General features: G+C 37.1%; 1 protein-coding gene across 1 annotated transcript; it reads left to right on the top strand.

Annotated features, from left to right (window-relative positions):
• Window positions 1–44: 44 nt before the first annotated feature.
• On the top strand, window positions 45–15,985 carry SLC35A5 (solute carrier family 35 member A5). The gene is made up of 8 exons (XM_083362847.1): window positions 45–283; window positions 3,036–3,188; window positions 4,037–4,135; window positions 6,639–6,772; window positions 8,941–9,008; window positions 9,619–10,408; window positions 15,098–15,220; window positions 15,870–15,985. Exons 2-7 carry the CDS (start codon window positions 3,059–3,061, stop codon window positions 15,164–15,166), a joined length of 1,290 nt encoding a protein of 429 aa, XP_083218973.1. The 5' UTR covers window positions 45–283; window positions 3,036–3,058; the 3' UTR covers window positions 15,167–15,220; window positions 15,870–15,985.
• Window positions 15,986–16,144: the final 159 nt, after the last annotated feature.

The raw sequence follows: 16,144 nt of genomic DNA, 5'->3' as shown, positions 1-16,144 counted from the left end.
GGCCAAGTTTGAAGACCTCTGCTTGAGTTAAAGGGATCTCGGAACAGCTCCGTACGGCACTCCGCGTGTGACTTTTCGAAAGTCTTCACCCGAGACGTTTCTTAGCTCTAGATGGATGCCGTTTCCTTCGAGTCACTGCGCATGCTCGTCCGCCGGGTGCACCGTGGGACCAAGGAGGCGGCTGAGAAGTGCCGGCTTGCCTTCTCGACTCTGCGCGTGCGTGCCTGAGCGACAGGTAGACTAAGGCTGGGGCGATGCTCGGAGAGAACCCGCAACTGTCAAGGTAACGGAGCCTTTGGCTGGGGGCTTAGGCAGGTGGGATCGAGCGCTGCTCCTACATAGCATGACCTTTAAAAGCCTGCTCTTTTGGAGGAATTGCCGCTCCATCAAGAAGGAAAATTTATTTATTTTATTTATTTATTTTAATCCCATTTATATCCCGCCCTTCTCCGAAGACTCAGGGCGGCTTACAATCTAAGCACAAATCAAAATGGGAGCTGCATCGTTTTATTCTCGCTCTGTTGCATGGGCTCGAGTCCTAAATCGGAAAAAGACGGGCTTTTTGGCAAAGCATTGCATATGCCGGCCTTGTTGTGGCTTCCCCCGGTGTCACATTTCAGCCTCTTTATTACTTCTAGTTGGGGTAGACAGCTGTACATCTCTGGAAGGGGAAGAATTGGTGCAGGATGTTTTACAGTGGCTAAGGCTTGCTTGGCTCACACATATTAAACCGATATTAAATATTTCGGTTTGCATCTCTCTTGAGGTATATTACAATATGTTGAATTTAATATTTCCAAATGTAAAGGTGAATTTTCACGTAGCCTTAACCAAATTGGCTAGCCCAGGGGTAGGCAACCTCGGCTCTTTTATGACTCATGGACTTCAACTCCCAGAATTCCTGAGTCAGACTCAGGAATTCTGGGAGTTGAAGTCCATGAGTCATAAAAGAGCCAAGGTTGCCTACCCCTGGGCTAGATGTTCAATTTAATGCTTGGGGTAAGGTTAATGTTATTAAAAGGAATATTACATCAAGATTTTCTATTTCATATTTGTTAACTGCCCCTCTCCCCTGGATATCTGCTTGTCTGACTCTGTCTGTCTGTCTATCATGCCACTGGGCCAGTCACTCTCAACCCAATCCACCTCTCTGCTTTGAGGAAAATAAAAGACTTGCATGCATTCATGTTAGAAGCACTAAGGCGCTTCAGGTTGAAAGGATTGGCTGTTGACATCACCTGTGCCCAGGCAATGCGCTGTTGGGGGTTTCTTTCATGTCTCAATGTGCCCACCAAAGTGGTACCTATCTACTAGCAATTACTCACTTTCGAACTGCTAGGTTGGCAGAAGCAGGAGAGAATGATGGGAGTTTGCCATCATTGAGGTCTCGAACGTGAGCCACAACACTCCTTAATAGGAGGTAGAAGGAATGTTGCGTATTTTCAGTGCCTGGATTGATTTGTAGAGTGATAAAGGTGGGATAAAAATCACAGAAAGAAGGAAGGAAGGAAGGGAGGGAGAAATTCCAATGTTAATTCCTATTAGATATTTCACACAGATGAGTTAACAAAAAGATTTATATGGCAGGCTAAAGCTCCTACAATATCTCTGGCTAAATTGTGAATTAATTACTTACAAGCGTTTGATTTTATTTATCAAATTTTGACACCAAACATCTCTGGGCTGTGCACAGATTTCCAAACCTGCTTCAATTTTTCTGACGTCAAGCCAAGGCAATATTTTTATTAGGTTTGTTTTGATCCTAACATTCTTCGATTTTTGCTCTTTCGTATTCTGTAAATTATTCGCAGCTGATCTTTATGTTTTTATTTTGGCTTCCAATCTGATCTATGACTTTAGGACTGAACATGATGGTTGTTTAACCTAAAAGATGTTCATCTTATATCATTGGACTGTTTTCTGTTACAGTTACTTTCCTGTTTGGACTCAGTTGAAAAGCAAGCGTGTAATATTTGAAATCTGGGTAGGTTTTAGGGTCTAGGTCAGGGGTCAGCAACCTGAAACAGTGAAAGAGCCACTCGGAACAGGTTGCCTCACAAAAGGAAAAACGGAGCCGCAAAAAATGTGTGCACATGCGCATACATGCGTGCATGTGCAGAACAGGGTTTGACTGAAGAGTGGAGCCAAGGCGAGATATGCACCTACCCTGCATATTTGAATTGATTGGTTGAACTTTTTTAGTCCCACTTTTTTTTTTTGGACTGCACATGGCAGAGGACTGGCAGCCGCAAGAGACGGCTGAAAGAGCCGCATGCGGCTCCAGAGCTGCGGGTTGCAGACCTGTGGTCTAGGTATACTAAACTGGGATCTTTATTTCCTCCTTTGAAAGCTGCTAGATTATTTGGTTATTAGATAGTGAGCAGTTATATTTTCATCCAAAATCAGATTAAAAATTGATGCAGTGATATAGCATAAATTTGAAAATAGTGCAGAAGTAATTATATTGAAACCTATTGCACTATTGTGGAAGATAATACCTACAATTAATAATAAAGTTCAGAAGGGTATTGTGGTGGTCAGTTGCTTCAGTTGAAATGCAATATATAATGTTGGAAGGGACTTTGGAGGTCATCTAGTCCAACCCCCTGCTTAGGCAGGAAACCCTATACCATTTCAGACAAATGGCTGTCCAGTCTCTTCTTAAAAACTTCCAGTGTTGGAGCATTCACAGCTTCTGGAGGCAGGTTGTTCCACTGATTAATTGTTCTAACTGCCAGGAAATTTCTCCTTAGTTCTAAGGAGATTAGTTTGATTAGTTTCCAAGATCAGGGAACATTTTTATTAATTTTATGCTGCTAGTACTATATTTAAAGGGTTTACTAAAATAGTACTCAAGGTTACCATAAAGGTCACTAAATTTATGTTCAATGCCTCAGAGAAACGTGCATTACAAAATTTGCATTTATGCAGTTTGTGAAGAATCAAGCACTAAACAGCTTTCTGAATAATGTAAAAGTAATAAATGTTATTTTAAACGACTTACCTGATACAGTGTTTTGCTCTGTGGTTCAAAGGGCACTGACAACACAGCAACAGCATGGATTCCAAATGTTGCAGTCAGTCTTCTCGATGGTCCAAGTCAGCTGTTTATACACTGCTCCTAGGAGGTACCTTTGTTACATTGGGTTCAAGTCGTATTCTTTTGATGAAATACTCGGCCAATGAAGGTATGTTGGAATATTTATTTCTGTATAGAATTTGTTGGCATGCTCTTTGCTGGTTTGTGACATGAAGTTAAAATAATTAGGTTTTGTAGAGTCTTGATTGTTTTTTCAGAATTGCTTTTCAATATGAGTTTGGTTCCCAGAGCCATTTTTAGAAAAGAAGACATCTTTCATATAGTCAGAAACCCTTTTTGCATCACTGAAGCACTTTCTTTTAAAGATCTGGTCAAAAGTGAAAAAGCATACTACACAGTTAGGATCAGAACACTAATTTATAGTACAAAGAAGCCCCAACCTTGAATCTCACTCCCTGAAGCCCCTTATTTACCAATCAGTCAGAATAGAGCTGGAAGGGATCTTGGAATCTTCTAGTAGTCCAACCCCTTGCTCAAGCAGGAGACCATGGCCTGTAGCTATGCTGACTCAGGAATTCTGGGAGTTGAAGTCCATGAGTCATAAAAGAGCCGAGGTTGCCTACCCCTGGCCTATACCGTTTAAGGCAGGTGGCTGTCCAGTCTTTTCTTAAGAACCTCCAGTGATGAAGCACCCACAACTTCTGAAGGCAAACTGTTCTACTGGTTAAGTGCCCTCACTGTTTGGAGGTTTCTCCTAACAGAAATATTAAAATATTTGCAATAATAAATATTTAAAATATCCACTATTTTCCAAAAGAAGAAAATATATTTTAATTCTTTCTTATGAAAAATTATTATCTGGAAATAGAAGTGGAGGTTTTCTCAAAGACATCTTGTTGAATGTACATTTCTGCATTGGCTGCCTGTTGTGGTATTTTTACTTTATTTAAAGTCAATCTGTGCAGTATTCATGTGACTTCTCTAAATGTTTTTCAGATAATAAGTATGATTATCTTCCTGCAACTGTGAATGTGTGCTCAGAATTAGTTAAGCTTGTACTTTGTTTGATAATGGCTCTCTGGGTAATCAGAAGAGGTAAGCTGTTAGAGCTAAATTGTTATGATATTTAGGAATGGTTATATCTTCTCTTGTTGCTTAGTATGTGTTAAATGTACAGGTGACCCTCATTGAATGAGTACGTACAACCAGTCGACAAGGTTCCTGCCATTGCACCTTTCTCACAGTCATGTGATTGCAATCTGAACAGTTGATGACTGGCTCACAATTACCATATTGCAATCTCCCATGGTCATGTGATCACCACTTGCAATCTTCACTGCTAGCTTCCAACAAGCAGGAAGTTAGCAGGAATTTGCAAATGGCAACCATATGAAATTGCATTTAATGATGGTGTGGGATTTGCTTAATGACAGCAACTGGAAGTGCTGTTGCTAAATGGCACAGTCACATGATGTTGCGTTTATGACCCCATCATTTAATGATGGAAAGTCCAATCCCAAATACCATAGTTAACTGAGGACTATATGTCATGTAGTCATATTTTATTCATATTATGTGTCTTTCTGTCATGTGCCTTTAAGTCACATTATGTGTCTTTCAGTCATATTATGTGTGTTTACATCAACAGAGATCCCATACCATTGTTAGTGTTATTGGACTGAAAATTGAAATCAGGCAAATATTTCTCTTGAACTTCAAAAAAAAAATCTGTAAAGTCTGAGACATCTTAGCAATTGACTGTAATTATTGTAATATTTGTCTTTATCTCCTCTTCTGTAGAAAAGGGTTCTTGCAGGATTTAAAAATGATTTATATTTTGTAAAATTCAGAGGTTTGGCTATATAAAAAGTAGTAACTATCTTCTATACAGTGAAATGGTGAAGAATTCTTTTCTTTTAATCTGTGTAATTACCTTTTATAAATGACATCGCTATAGTATCCTTCTCTATTTGTTGTTCCTGTGAGTTGTTCATAGGGCATCAGTGTTGTAGAATGCACTATGTAGGAAAAAATTGGCCAACAGAATTTGGTATATCTTTTTAGTCCTGCAAATCCTTTTGAGATTTAATTGGGCTATTCAAACCAAATCTCTAGGAAAATATTTTCCACCTTCCTGTTTTGGATAAACAAATATGATTAATAATTGTTTAAAATATAGTCCAGATTATGTGCAATTCTTTATAAACACTTTATAAATTTATAGTGGCTTTACAAAACAACAAATGAATGTAAATAAAGCGAAAAGCTTTATGAAGTGAAAGCTTGCTAGAAAATATTAATAGGCTGGACATTTTCAGGAGTCTAGATTCATGAAATTTGCTCCTGAATCCAAGGAAATTTCAGGTATTGGCTTCCTAGGCATAAACTCCTTGACTGACATGGAAAAATACTGCAGAAAAAAAGGATTTGAAAAAATTATCATTCCTTTATCTGCATGTTTATGATGAAAAAAATATGAAAAAAATGCTGTTAATCATAACAGATATTATTGTATTAGCAGAAACCAATCCTCATTAAATTAGGCAGAACTTCAGGCAGAATTGGTCCAGACGTCTAGCATTCTAAAATGCTTAACTAATAAGTCTCTAAGAAAATTTGCAATAGTAATTTCTTATAATGTTAATGAGAAATAAACTTTATTACGGTTGTAATAATTTATAATAACAGAGAAAGAAAAGGAGAGATACATATTGAGCTCATTGTGTTGGGGTAATTCAGCGATATCGATCAATAAAGTTGGCAAGGTAATGAAATAAAGAATTACAACTCCATCTACATTTGAAGGATAAAATACATGTAATTTCTAGGAAGGATATTTTCTTTGGGGAGGCTGGAAATCAACAAAAAATAAAGGCGGGGGTAAAATATAACATGAATTATCCCTGGAAAAATGAAATGAAGAATAGGAACAATAATTAAGTTGGAGAAATTAAAAAGGATATTTTGAATATTGTATTTTATTATAACAGAATCACATTAATGAACTTACTTAACAGAAGTAATATAAATCTCAAATTCTGCAGATGGTTGAGATAACCTGTATAGAATTTCAAATACTAAATTATATTGTTGCTTAAAAATGTCTTGTATAGGTATGTGAATATAAATTTATTTTGGTGCTTAATGTATTTATTCATAGTTGTTGATTTTAAAGTATTATATAAAATATTAAAATAATTAAATTATATTCAAATTATTAAGAAAAATAATTTAAAGAATTTTTTTTAAGAAGGTAATTGGAATAGAGAGTGTTTAAAACAGCCTTCTATTTTACCACACAGGATGGTTTAACAAACAAATTATATGTAAATATGTTTAATTTACAGAGAAAATTTTTTTATAGACATCAGACATCAAAATTTCAATTTGAATATCATTCAAAATCTTTAAGAAAGCCTGGTAAAGTTTCATATCTGTGTTTTAATAAGGAAGCTTCCAATTATGGATTTCTTAAGGAGTCTGTCTTTAGTGATTTGTTCTTTTTGAAATTATTAATCATATGTGCTGAGGACAGTGTAGATATGTATTGATAATTAAATGCATTGACTAATTTTTCTTGTTACTTTTTCTTTTTTAGGAGGATATTCCCATAGTGGATTTGGCTGCAGCTCATGGAGGCAGTTGTATAGCTACATAAAGTGGTCAATTCCAGCTTTTCTTTATTTTTTAGATAACTTGATTGTCTTCTATGTGTTGTCCTATCTTGAACCAGTAAGTATCACTTCAGAAGTGTAGAATGGTCTCTATATGTTCTAATGAAAAGAGAATATATTTTTATCACCTTAAGTGCTTATATCAAATTTCAGTCATTTTCAGAGATTTTAAGTAAGACTGCTTCCTCCCTGAATAGTATTTCAGTAGCTGAGTTGATATTTTAGAGATGTTATGTTTGGTATGTGATATATGGACGCTGAGCTTGTCGATCCGAAAGTCAACAGTTTGGCAGTCAAATCCCGCATGCTGCTTAACAGAGTGAGCCGCCTGTTACTCGTCCCAGCTTCTGCCAACCTAGCAGTTCGAAAGCACGTAAAAATGCAAGTAGAAAAATAGGGACCACTACGGTGGGAAGGTAACAGCATTCCATGCTCCTTTGGCGTCTAGTCATGCCGGCCACATGACCACGGAGACGTCCTCGGACAAGCGCTGGCTCTTCGGCTTTGAAACGGAGATGAGCACCGGCCCCTAGAGTCGGAAACGACTAGCACGCATGTGCAGGGAAACCTTTACCTTTATAATATAAGCAGAACACAAATTTAATTGGCAAATGACTGTATTCAGTTAGGTTTTGTCATCTATGTTTCATAAATCTTTCAGAGAAGAAATCTGTATTGTAAAGGGTGTTTTCAATTGTTTGAACATAAGTTTGTTGAAGAAGCATAACTATAAGTAAAGACAAGGAAATTAAAGTAAACTTTTTAATTATAGCCAGAGTGTAAAAACCTTAGCTTACCAGAATCCATTGAACATTGGTTTAGAGTGCGAACAGGTAGTCCTTGGGTTATGATAATTAGGACTGGAATTTCCATTGCTAAGTGAAGTGATTGTTAGATGAACCATCACATGACTGCATTATTTAGTGATGGAAGTTCCAATTAACCTGGTTGCAGTTGTTAGGCCAGGACTGTGCCATCGTTAGGCCAGGATCTCATGCTTTTCCTGCCCTACTATGATCCTTTCACTATGATCCTTTCTGCTTCAACTCCACCCACTTACATATCTCCTTCCCATCTCAGTCCTTTTCACTGCCCTGCATTATGTCAACACTTACTTCTGCCAGCTCCAGCTGACCTTTGCTGCCTTGCTCCTCCCAGTGCTGACAAGGCATGTCCAGCTAAGGCAGGTGGTGGTGGGAGGGGTGGTGGTGGCAGGATTAGGCAGCAGAGCTCACAGTGGCCAAAAGAGCAGAAATAAGTGGGTGGGGAGAGTTGAGGTGCACTCTGCAATCATAAATGTGGGCAAGCTGCCAAGCATCTGAATTTTGATCATGTGACAAGGGCATTGCAACTTTGAGGACTGGGTTTTAAATACCACTCATTCAGTGCTGCATTTTGCATTTTTGATGCTTAGGAGGAATTTGGGAAGGAGGGAGGGAGGTATATATTTTCATAATAGTGTCAAAAGTCTGAAGACAGTTTTACTTATAAAGACAAGAACAGTGTTGAAAAAAAATAGGTTTGGGTGTAGTTTTCCAATTTGTTAAGATGGAATGAATGCTGGCTACTTCCAGTATGACACAGGCTGATTTCCATTTGCAAAATAGAACAACCCTTTGATCTTCCCTGGCTCTTTCCATCTACTCCCCCCATCACATGTTCATAACCTCATATTTGCCCTGGAGCAGATTTGAGAGGAGTCACTGCTCTTTTTGATTAACCAGCAGGTTTAAAGGATGGGAAACTATTTTTCACATTCTTCTGACTTTCTGTTTCTACTCAAATCGGAATCAAGATTTTTCTCTATAGAATACCGTATAGTGAAAGTCATGAACTGAACCACTTATGATTTTCACTGAATGTCCTTTCATTAATTGGAATCTACCATTCAAGATGGAATATATGAAAAGCGTATCTCTTTTCATTTATGGACAATTCTATTGGCAAAGAATCTTCCATGGACAGAAAGAAAGCTTTAAAACACTGGTCCATAATTTGGGGAATAAGTGTTAAGTCTTTGTTTTTCTGCTTGATTCCGTGAAATGTAGGAATGATTGCTTTCAGGACTTTTCTAGAAAGGCAGTTCATTTTTTTTAACAAGTGCTATTTAGCTCAATAAAATTTGGTTCCAAAACCAACACATTTTAAGGTGGTTGTACTCTAATAGGTATCCTATTTCTAGGTTGCATTTGATTTGTAACATAATATCTTTTCTTCTTCTTCTAGGCCATGGCTGTTCTGTTCTCAAATTTTGTTATTATAACAACAGCTCTTCTATTCAGAATAGTCCTGAAGTGAGTAATTATGGAAACATGTTATCTTTTGTCATTTCTTTCTTTCCTCAAAGTTCTCTTCTGAAGCAATTTTAAACAAGGCTCTAAAGGTAATGAAAATTAAAAGTACATCCAAAATGATTATAATATTACTACTATTGTCATTTAGTTGTTAATGAATACATAGCTATTGAGTGGTATACTTTCTATGTTTTTTTTTAATGACTCAGAAGACAGTCCTAAATATACGTTAATCTTATCAAACTGGGTCATACTTGTACTTGCTCCCCCCCAATGGTTGTTTTCTAAGTCAGACATAATCTACTAATATTTACTTACATAGTGTAGGATATTGTTAGAAGAACAATAGCTGTCCAGAGTTGTCTGGAACATTGGCACAGCTTCAGTAGATACAAAATAATTCAGTGTGCAGAGTGAATCATCCTGTTAGGTATGACAGGCATTGTAAGCATTTGAATTTCAGTATTATTGTCCAAATACTTTTTCCTGGTATGATACTAGAACAGAAGTCACACTGCTGCTTTACTAAAGTAGCTAATTCTTTTTTACCTCCCCATACCTATTATTTGCGCTTCTTTGAATCAACTTTATTTTTTTCCTCTCCATGCAGGCGGCAGGTCTCCTGGGTGCAATGGGCATCTTTGCTGATTCTGTTCCTATCTATTGTAGCTCTGACTGCAGGGACAGGAAGCAATAACCATAGCTTGGCTGTCCATGGATTTCATCATGACATTTTTCTTAGTCATTCAAACAGTTGCCTGCAGTATACCAAGTCAGAAGAAGAATGTTGGGGAAAAGACAACTGCACTCTTAGATGGTCCTTCCCTGGCTTTAGCTGGAATCTCACAACTACTGCAGGAACCACGAAAACAGTTCGTCTTGGACTGGGACATCTGCTCATACTAGTACAGTGTTTTATTTCAGCATTAGCCAACATCTACAATGAAAAAATACTGAAAGAAGGAGGCCAATTCAGTGAAAACATCTTTGTGCAGAATACCAAGCTGTACCTCTTTGGAGCTATGTTCAATGCACTGATGCTAAGCCTGCGCTCTGAAAACAGGCGCCAGATAGAGTATTGTGGTTTTTTCTATGGTCACAACATATTCTCAGTGGCCCTTATTTTTGTCACTGCCTTCCTTGGGCTCTCCGTGGCCTTCATTCTGAAGTTCCGAGACAATATGTTTCATGTTTTGACTGCACAAGTTACAACTGTGATCATCACCACAGTGTCAGTTTTTGTATTTGACTTTAAGCCTTCCATGGAGTTCTTCTTGGAAGCACCTGTAGTTCTTTTGTCTATATTTATCTATCACTCCAGCAGCCCTCGTTGTACAGAATACACTGTTCAGTGGGAGAGGGGCAAACATAATGGAGGTGCATGGGAGCGCTCTAGTGGGGTAAGATTTGAAAGGTTTCCTTTCTAGATATTCTTTGGGCCAGTTGATTTCAGTGCACACCTCTGATTGTGATGTGAATATAAATGTTTGCCATCATTGTCAAAATAGCATTATGCTGCTAGAGGGGAGTCCTTGGTTATGACTGCCTGTTGAGTGACCGCTCAAACTGATAATGCTGGAAAAAATTGTTTGACTATTTTTGAACTTAGGATGGTTGCAGCATCCCAACAGTCATATAAACATGATTCTAGCATTTGACAACTGGGGCACTTTTACACTGGTTGCAGAGTCCTGTAGTCACACAATTGTCATTTGCGACCTTCACAGCTGGCTTTCAACAAGCAAAGCCAATGAAGATGCTGGCAATAACTCTTGAGTTCACATGACATCACACGTAATGACCGCAGGTGATTCATTCAATGCCTGCAGTGGAGTTGATGTAAATTGGCTGTGGTCATGTGATGTTTCACTTAATAACTCATCACTTAGTGATGGACTAGCTGGACCCATTTGGGGTGATTAGGTGAGGATTACCTATAAATGTGTGCTTCTGCTTTCCTTATAATTGTTTGTGTAACAGAGTGTGTCCAAATGATATACTAACATTTACCATTTTTTTGTTTTTTTAAAAATAAGTTTTATTGGTTTTCCAGTTAAAATCTACATATTTAGAAAACATCATGGTGACTGGGTAATCAGAGATTCAGTAACAGAGTTTTCAGTACATAATTCAGGTTACATTATCAAAACATCCTTCTATATTTCCCTTAATATTTCATCCAACAAGTTTAAACTAATGAATTTCTAGAAATAACATGGTCAGTTAAAAAATTGTCTTCAGTTTCATTGAGATATATCTATGTCCTGTTATTAAATTTTACCTAATTTTAATTTTAATTATAGTATTCAAATTTAGCCTTTAAGATCCCAAATAATATTCACAACCCAAATTTTCCTTATTTCATTACACCAAAAAGTGTAGCATTTAACATATACACAATGGCTGAATAGCTATGCGCTACCTAATAAACATTGTCTGTTTCACATCTTAATACATCACATGTTATTGATAGTACCACAGCCTATGTTTATCAATGTACATCTACTCATACATAGCCGGATCCTGTTTTAAATTTTAGCTAATTCTTAATTCTTAAATAGAATAATCAAACATCTTTTAACATCAAACGTGGGATCCATAAGCCAAATTTCCATTATGTCAGTGTACAAATTATAATGTCTAAAATAATACATAAACACATTCTGGTTCTATCTCATAAACATTTTCTATTTTAGGTCCTGATAGATCACTGATTACTAAAGGGGTAGCCTTTAATAGTTCTCTAAGAACTCACTTTTAAAATCTAACTCTAGCTTTCTTTTTTCGCTAATCAGATTTCCAGACTAAGGCCTTTAGATTGCCAGATGAGTCTTCCTTCGCTCCAATACATATTATTTGAATCAAAGGAGGCCATCTAGCCATCAGTGATCCATAAAAACCAAACCATTTGTAATCATTAAGTTGTTGCCCTGTTAGTTCTAGTCTCTGTATTTGCTCTAAAAACTATATTTTCAGTTCAGTCTGGGTTCATCTGTTTTAAGTAGAGAGTCTTATCCAGTTTTGCAGTTAGTGCTTGGCTGTCCAGGCTTTCAGGAAACTGTCTTTGTTGATCTTGCATGTCCTCTTTGTTAGCATCTTGCACATAGTGTACTTCTGAAGTTGTAGGCTCTTTTGATGAAGTCAAGAGTTGAGTATTAAGTTTTCCCATAGTTTGTTGTTGGTCCTTAAGGTTATTTGCCTTAGTGATAGTTCCTTGTACTTTTAAAGTTGTTGGTTCTTTGGATAGAGTCAAGTTTTTAGTATTAGTTTTTTCAATATCTTGTTGTACCTTGTGTTTCTCTGTCTCGATAATAATTTGTTCCAGTTTTGTTATATTCTGAGTTGTAAATTCTTTAGTTAAAGTCTGGGTTACAGTTTGTAACTTGGAGTTGGCACCTAAATTTTCCAGTCTGGAGATAAACATCTCAGTGACTTGTTGGATTGTTTCTAATATGAGCTTATAGTCAAGCAAGGTTTGTGGCTGATCAGTCTCCATTTTGAAATAGTAAATAGTCCTTAGTGGAGGCTAATTTTTAAACAAAAGTCAGTAAATGTTCATCTCCACAAGCCTTAAGTTCACCTCCAGCTGTTTCAGGTTTTTACCTTTAGCTGATAATGTCAAGGGCAGTTCCAAAATATAAACAGGTTTACTTGCCAAAAATATTCACTTAACTGTATCAGGTTTGGCCACAAGATGTCCCCAGCATACTTAAAATCTTTTTCAGACATAAATTTATCAGTTTTGAGTCCTTTTAAGTAGTTATTTTCTCTCTTTTCTCCTTTTTTTAATCAGATAGATAGAATAGCCAGTTTCTGTAAGAATAGGAGTTTTGGATCACCAGAAATAGAGAGGAAGTAAGTCAAATTAAATAGTATTATTCTGTTCAAGGTTTTCTTTTTTCTCCCGACGTGATCAGAAGCCACCTTTAAGGAGGGTGGGGGGAAAAAGGATCCCTTCCCTCTCTCCTCACAGGGGGAAACAAATTCAAGAAGCTTTTAGCAGAAAAAGGTAAACAATTAGGAAAGGAAGAAGGCAATTCTCATCCAGTTTTCAAGTGCATTCAAGTGCTTTGTTGTAATTTTGGCTTCGGCAGGAAACGGCTGAAGGGATGGGCCATGGGATTGGCCGATCCTTTCTTCGTTGGTTCGGAGAGTTGCTCCAAGCCGGCGGGAGGGCCGCCGCCCTTCTACCGCCAACCAGAGAGTCCTGTCCCCCATTCGTCGCCCCTCCAGGGTGACTTTTGACCCCTTTACAGGGGTCCCCTGGCGAAAGAAATCCAGACAACGTGAAAAGCGTTCTCCTTATACGTCTAGCTGTGCCACGATCCGGAACCTGAAGCCAACGTTTACAATTTGTTAGGAATGCATCCAGCTAAGTTAGTTATGGCCCTGTATAGATGTTGGAGAAATCTATACATATAACTGGAGACATTTAACAACAAACTATAAAGGAAAGTCATGCTGTGTTGAAACATGCTGCTGGGCAGTCCTGGTTAAGCCATTCCAGCACTCTCAGAATGTCGTAGAAAACGCTGCTGTTAGTGGGGGGGGGACAGCAGAGAAGTACTTCTGTGTGCTGACCCAAAGAGCTATTGCTCTTTGTAATAAAGGATCTGGTTCATTCAGAAAACTAGAATGGTAGTTTTGCCCTTGCTGGAAGCTGCTTAATCTTACTGTGGTGTCCCACTATGAGCCATTTCTTTCCTTTGCATTTCCGAAATATATTTGTGTTTCCCCAATCACATCACACTATATTTGGGATGTGCAGCTCTCTAGATTCCAGAAATATTTGACATCATAATATAAATCAGAGCATTTTGAGACATTCCATTTTGTTTCAGGTTTTCAACTTGGAATCCTAGTGTCCCAAGAAGTTTACAATAGTATAGTGTGGTTTTTTTGGACATGTTAAAAGAATAGTTTGTATTTTTCAGATACGTTCCATATGAACATTAAACTATTTTTAGAATAGCTTTGAATGTATAAAATTCTTTTTAAAAAATGCATTTGTGGCTATTTGCTTAGCTTTCTATTGAATTAAAGTGATTTTTTTTTAAGATTGAACACCAGAGGGCACAATTGATAAATGAGGTGCACTTACAATGTGTTCCTGGGTATGCTTCAAGCATCATTTGAATAAATATGTAGATTGTATGCAAAAAGTAATATATTATTGTGTATGTATCTGTGAAAGTAAATACATATAATTTTCATGTGAATTTGTAACTACATTTAAGCCTAAAAAAAAGCAACACACTTTTTACTAACTTTTTTTGGGCTTCTCTTGAAACGATACAGAATTGGACTTATTTGGTTTCTCTTTTTTCCAAATTTTTGCCAGGTGCCATTGCAAAAATTATGTAATACAGATTTAATAAATGTATTTGATGAACATTTGACAAGGTCAAATTCCTACTCTTTCTATGTGGGCAAATATTTTGCATGGCATATAAAATACATAACAATTGTAATGAAAGAGGAATAGGCAGTCTTAACAACGCATTTCAAAGTGACTGATTAGGAAGTATTTAATATTGTGCAGACGGTATATATTGTAGGATCTGGCCTCAGTGTCCACTAAATTATATCTATTAGTTATGGCGTGGCTGTATGACAAGGATATACTGTAAAAATTACAGCCTGTGGGTCTTGTATGGCTCACCAACCTTTTTGCAAGCCGCAGATCCTATACTAGAATTGACAGAACTATCTAAGGTTAATTTGGAGGCAGAAAGCATCCATTTCGCACTTAAGAACTGTCCCAGTTAGGATCCTGGCTCTGTCCACTTTGGGATTGTTATCTTCTGCATGTTGTATAAATCATGGTAGAGCTTCTGGTCAATAAAAGTTATAGCTTCTACCTCTGTGATATAATTAACAAAGGTAACTTAAATTGTAATCCAGTTTCAGTGAAAGAAACACTATCATAGGACAAGGACTAGTGAAGTTCTACTACCGCAATTACTATATGGCCAATACCAAAAGTAGCTGTACTTCAAATTATGGTAAACATTAGACAAATGACATAATCTATTCATTGTATGAACTTGTTTATTAATTTTTCACTATCTTCCCTTTATTTTCTGTAGGATGGAGAAGAACTTGAGAGACTCACCAAACCAGGCAGTGATCATGATTCAGATGAGGAGGCCTTATAGCAAATGGTGGTCACAACTAAAATTTGGGGGAGATCGCCTGGACATTCATGCCAAGTAGATAATGGGAGGAGGGCTTTGCAAGTTCACAAAATATCTCCTATGAGTAACATAATCAGGCATATTTCTGTTCCAACTCTAGTTGGAAGGCTCTTTCCCAGTACAGCATGTGAGGAGAGGAAACTTTTTCACAGTGGAAGTGGTGGAAATTTCTTAAATATTTTCACTGAGGTGGGATTTTTTTTTAAAAAAAGTCAAGCTCTGATATTTTAATTACCAACCAAACAGGATATTAGGGTGGGATTAGAAAAATCAGTGAAGGTTATAATTTCTCCTAGACCTCATGACTATGCACTACTAATGGTGTTGAAAACCATATGCCTTTGAGTATTAAATGCAATTAGAATTTTGAGATCTAGATATTCTTGCCAAATGGATGATGGCAGGAGGGTTTGCCTATTTACAAATTACTATTCACATAGTCATAAAGCACATTTACTAGAATGCTATCAATATATTAATTGCTGGGAATTATTGAGGGGCAATCACTGTCCTTTTCTTCTGATTGTAGACTTCCCATAGGCAACTAGTTGGTCAATGTTGAAAATAAGATACTGGAGTAAATTGAGGTTTTTATGTGATCCAGCAGAGAACTGCTCATGCTTCTGTGTACTTGATCTTCTAACATGAAGATTTACTTTTGCAGCAAGAGTCATTGGAATTCAGAAGATTTGGATGCAGAAGGGAAGCATCATTTTGAACCATGCATTTTGAGACAGTTGATTTTCTTTTCACCTTAAAATAAAGAGATTGGAGTGCTAATGCTGACCAAGATATCTCAGTTCAAAGATGATGTGAGAGAAGAATTTATTGATGGATTATGTAAGATATCACTTTATGGAAATCCAGAAGCACAGTCCTCAAAATATTATTGCATACCACAAATACAGAGATTACATGCTAACATTTTCTTATGTATAA

The sequence above is a fragment of the Vipera ursinii genome (genome assembly GCF_947247035.1).
Source record: "Vipera ursinii genome assembly, chromosome: 4".
Classification (NCBI taxonomy): domain Eukaryota; kingdom Metazoa; phylum Chordata; class Lepidosauria; order Squamata; family Viperidae; genus Vipera; species Vipera ursinii.
Note: the sequence above shows the minus strand (reverse complement) of the source record. Positions and strands in the feature narration are given on the sequence as shown.

Excerpts from the sequence above, each read along its gene's own strand:
- SLC35A5 (XM_083362847.1), top strand. The coding sequence starts at position 3,059 with ATGGATTCCAAATGTTGCAGTCAGTCTTCTCGATGGTCCAAGTCAGCT. Across the intron at positions 3,189-4,036 it reads GAAATACTCGGCCAATGAAG|ATAATAAGTATGATTATCTT; the intron begins GTATGTTGGAAT and ends AATGTTTTTCAG. Across the intron at positions 10,409-15,097 it reads CATGGGAGCGCTCTAGTGGG|GATGGAGAAGAACTTGAGAG; the intron begins GTAAGATTTGAA and ends TATTTTCTGTAG.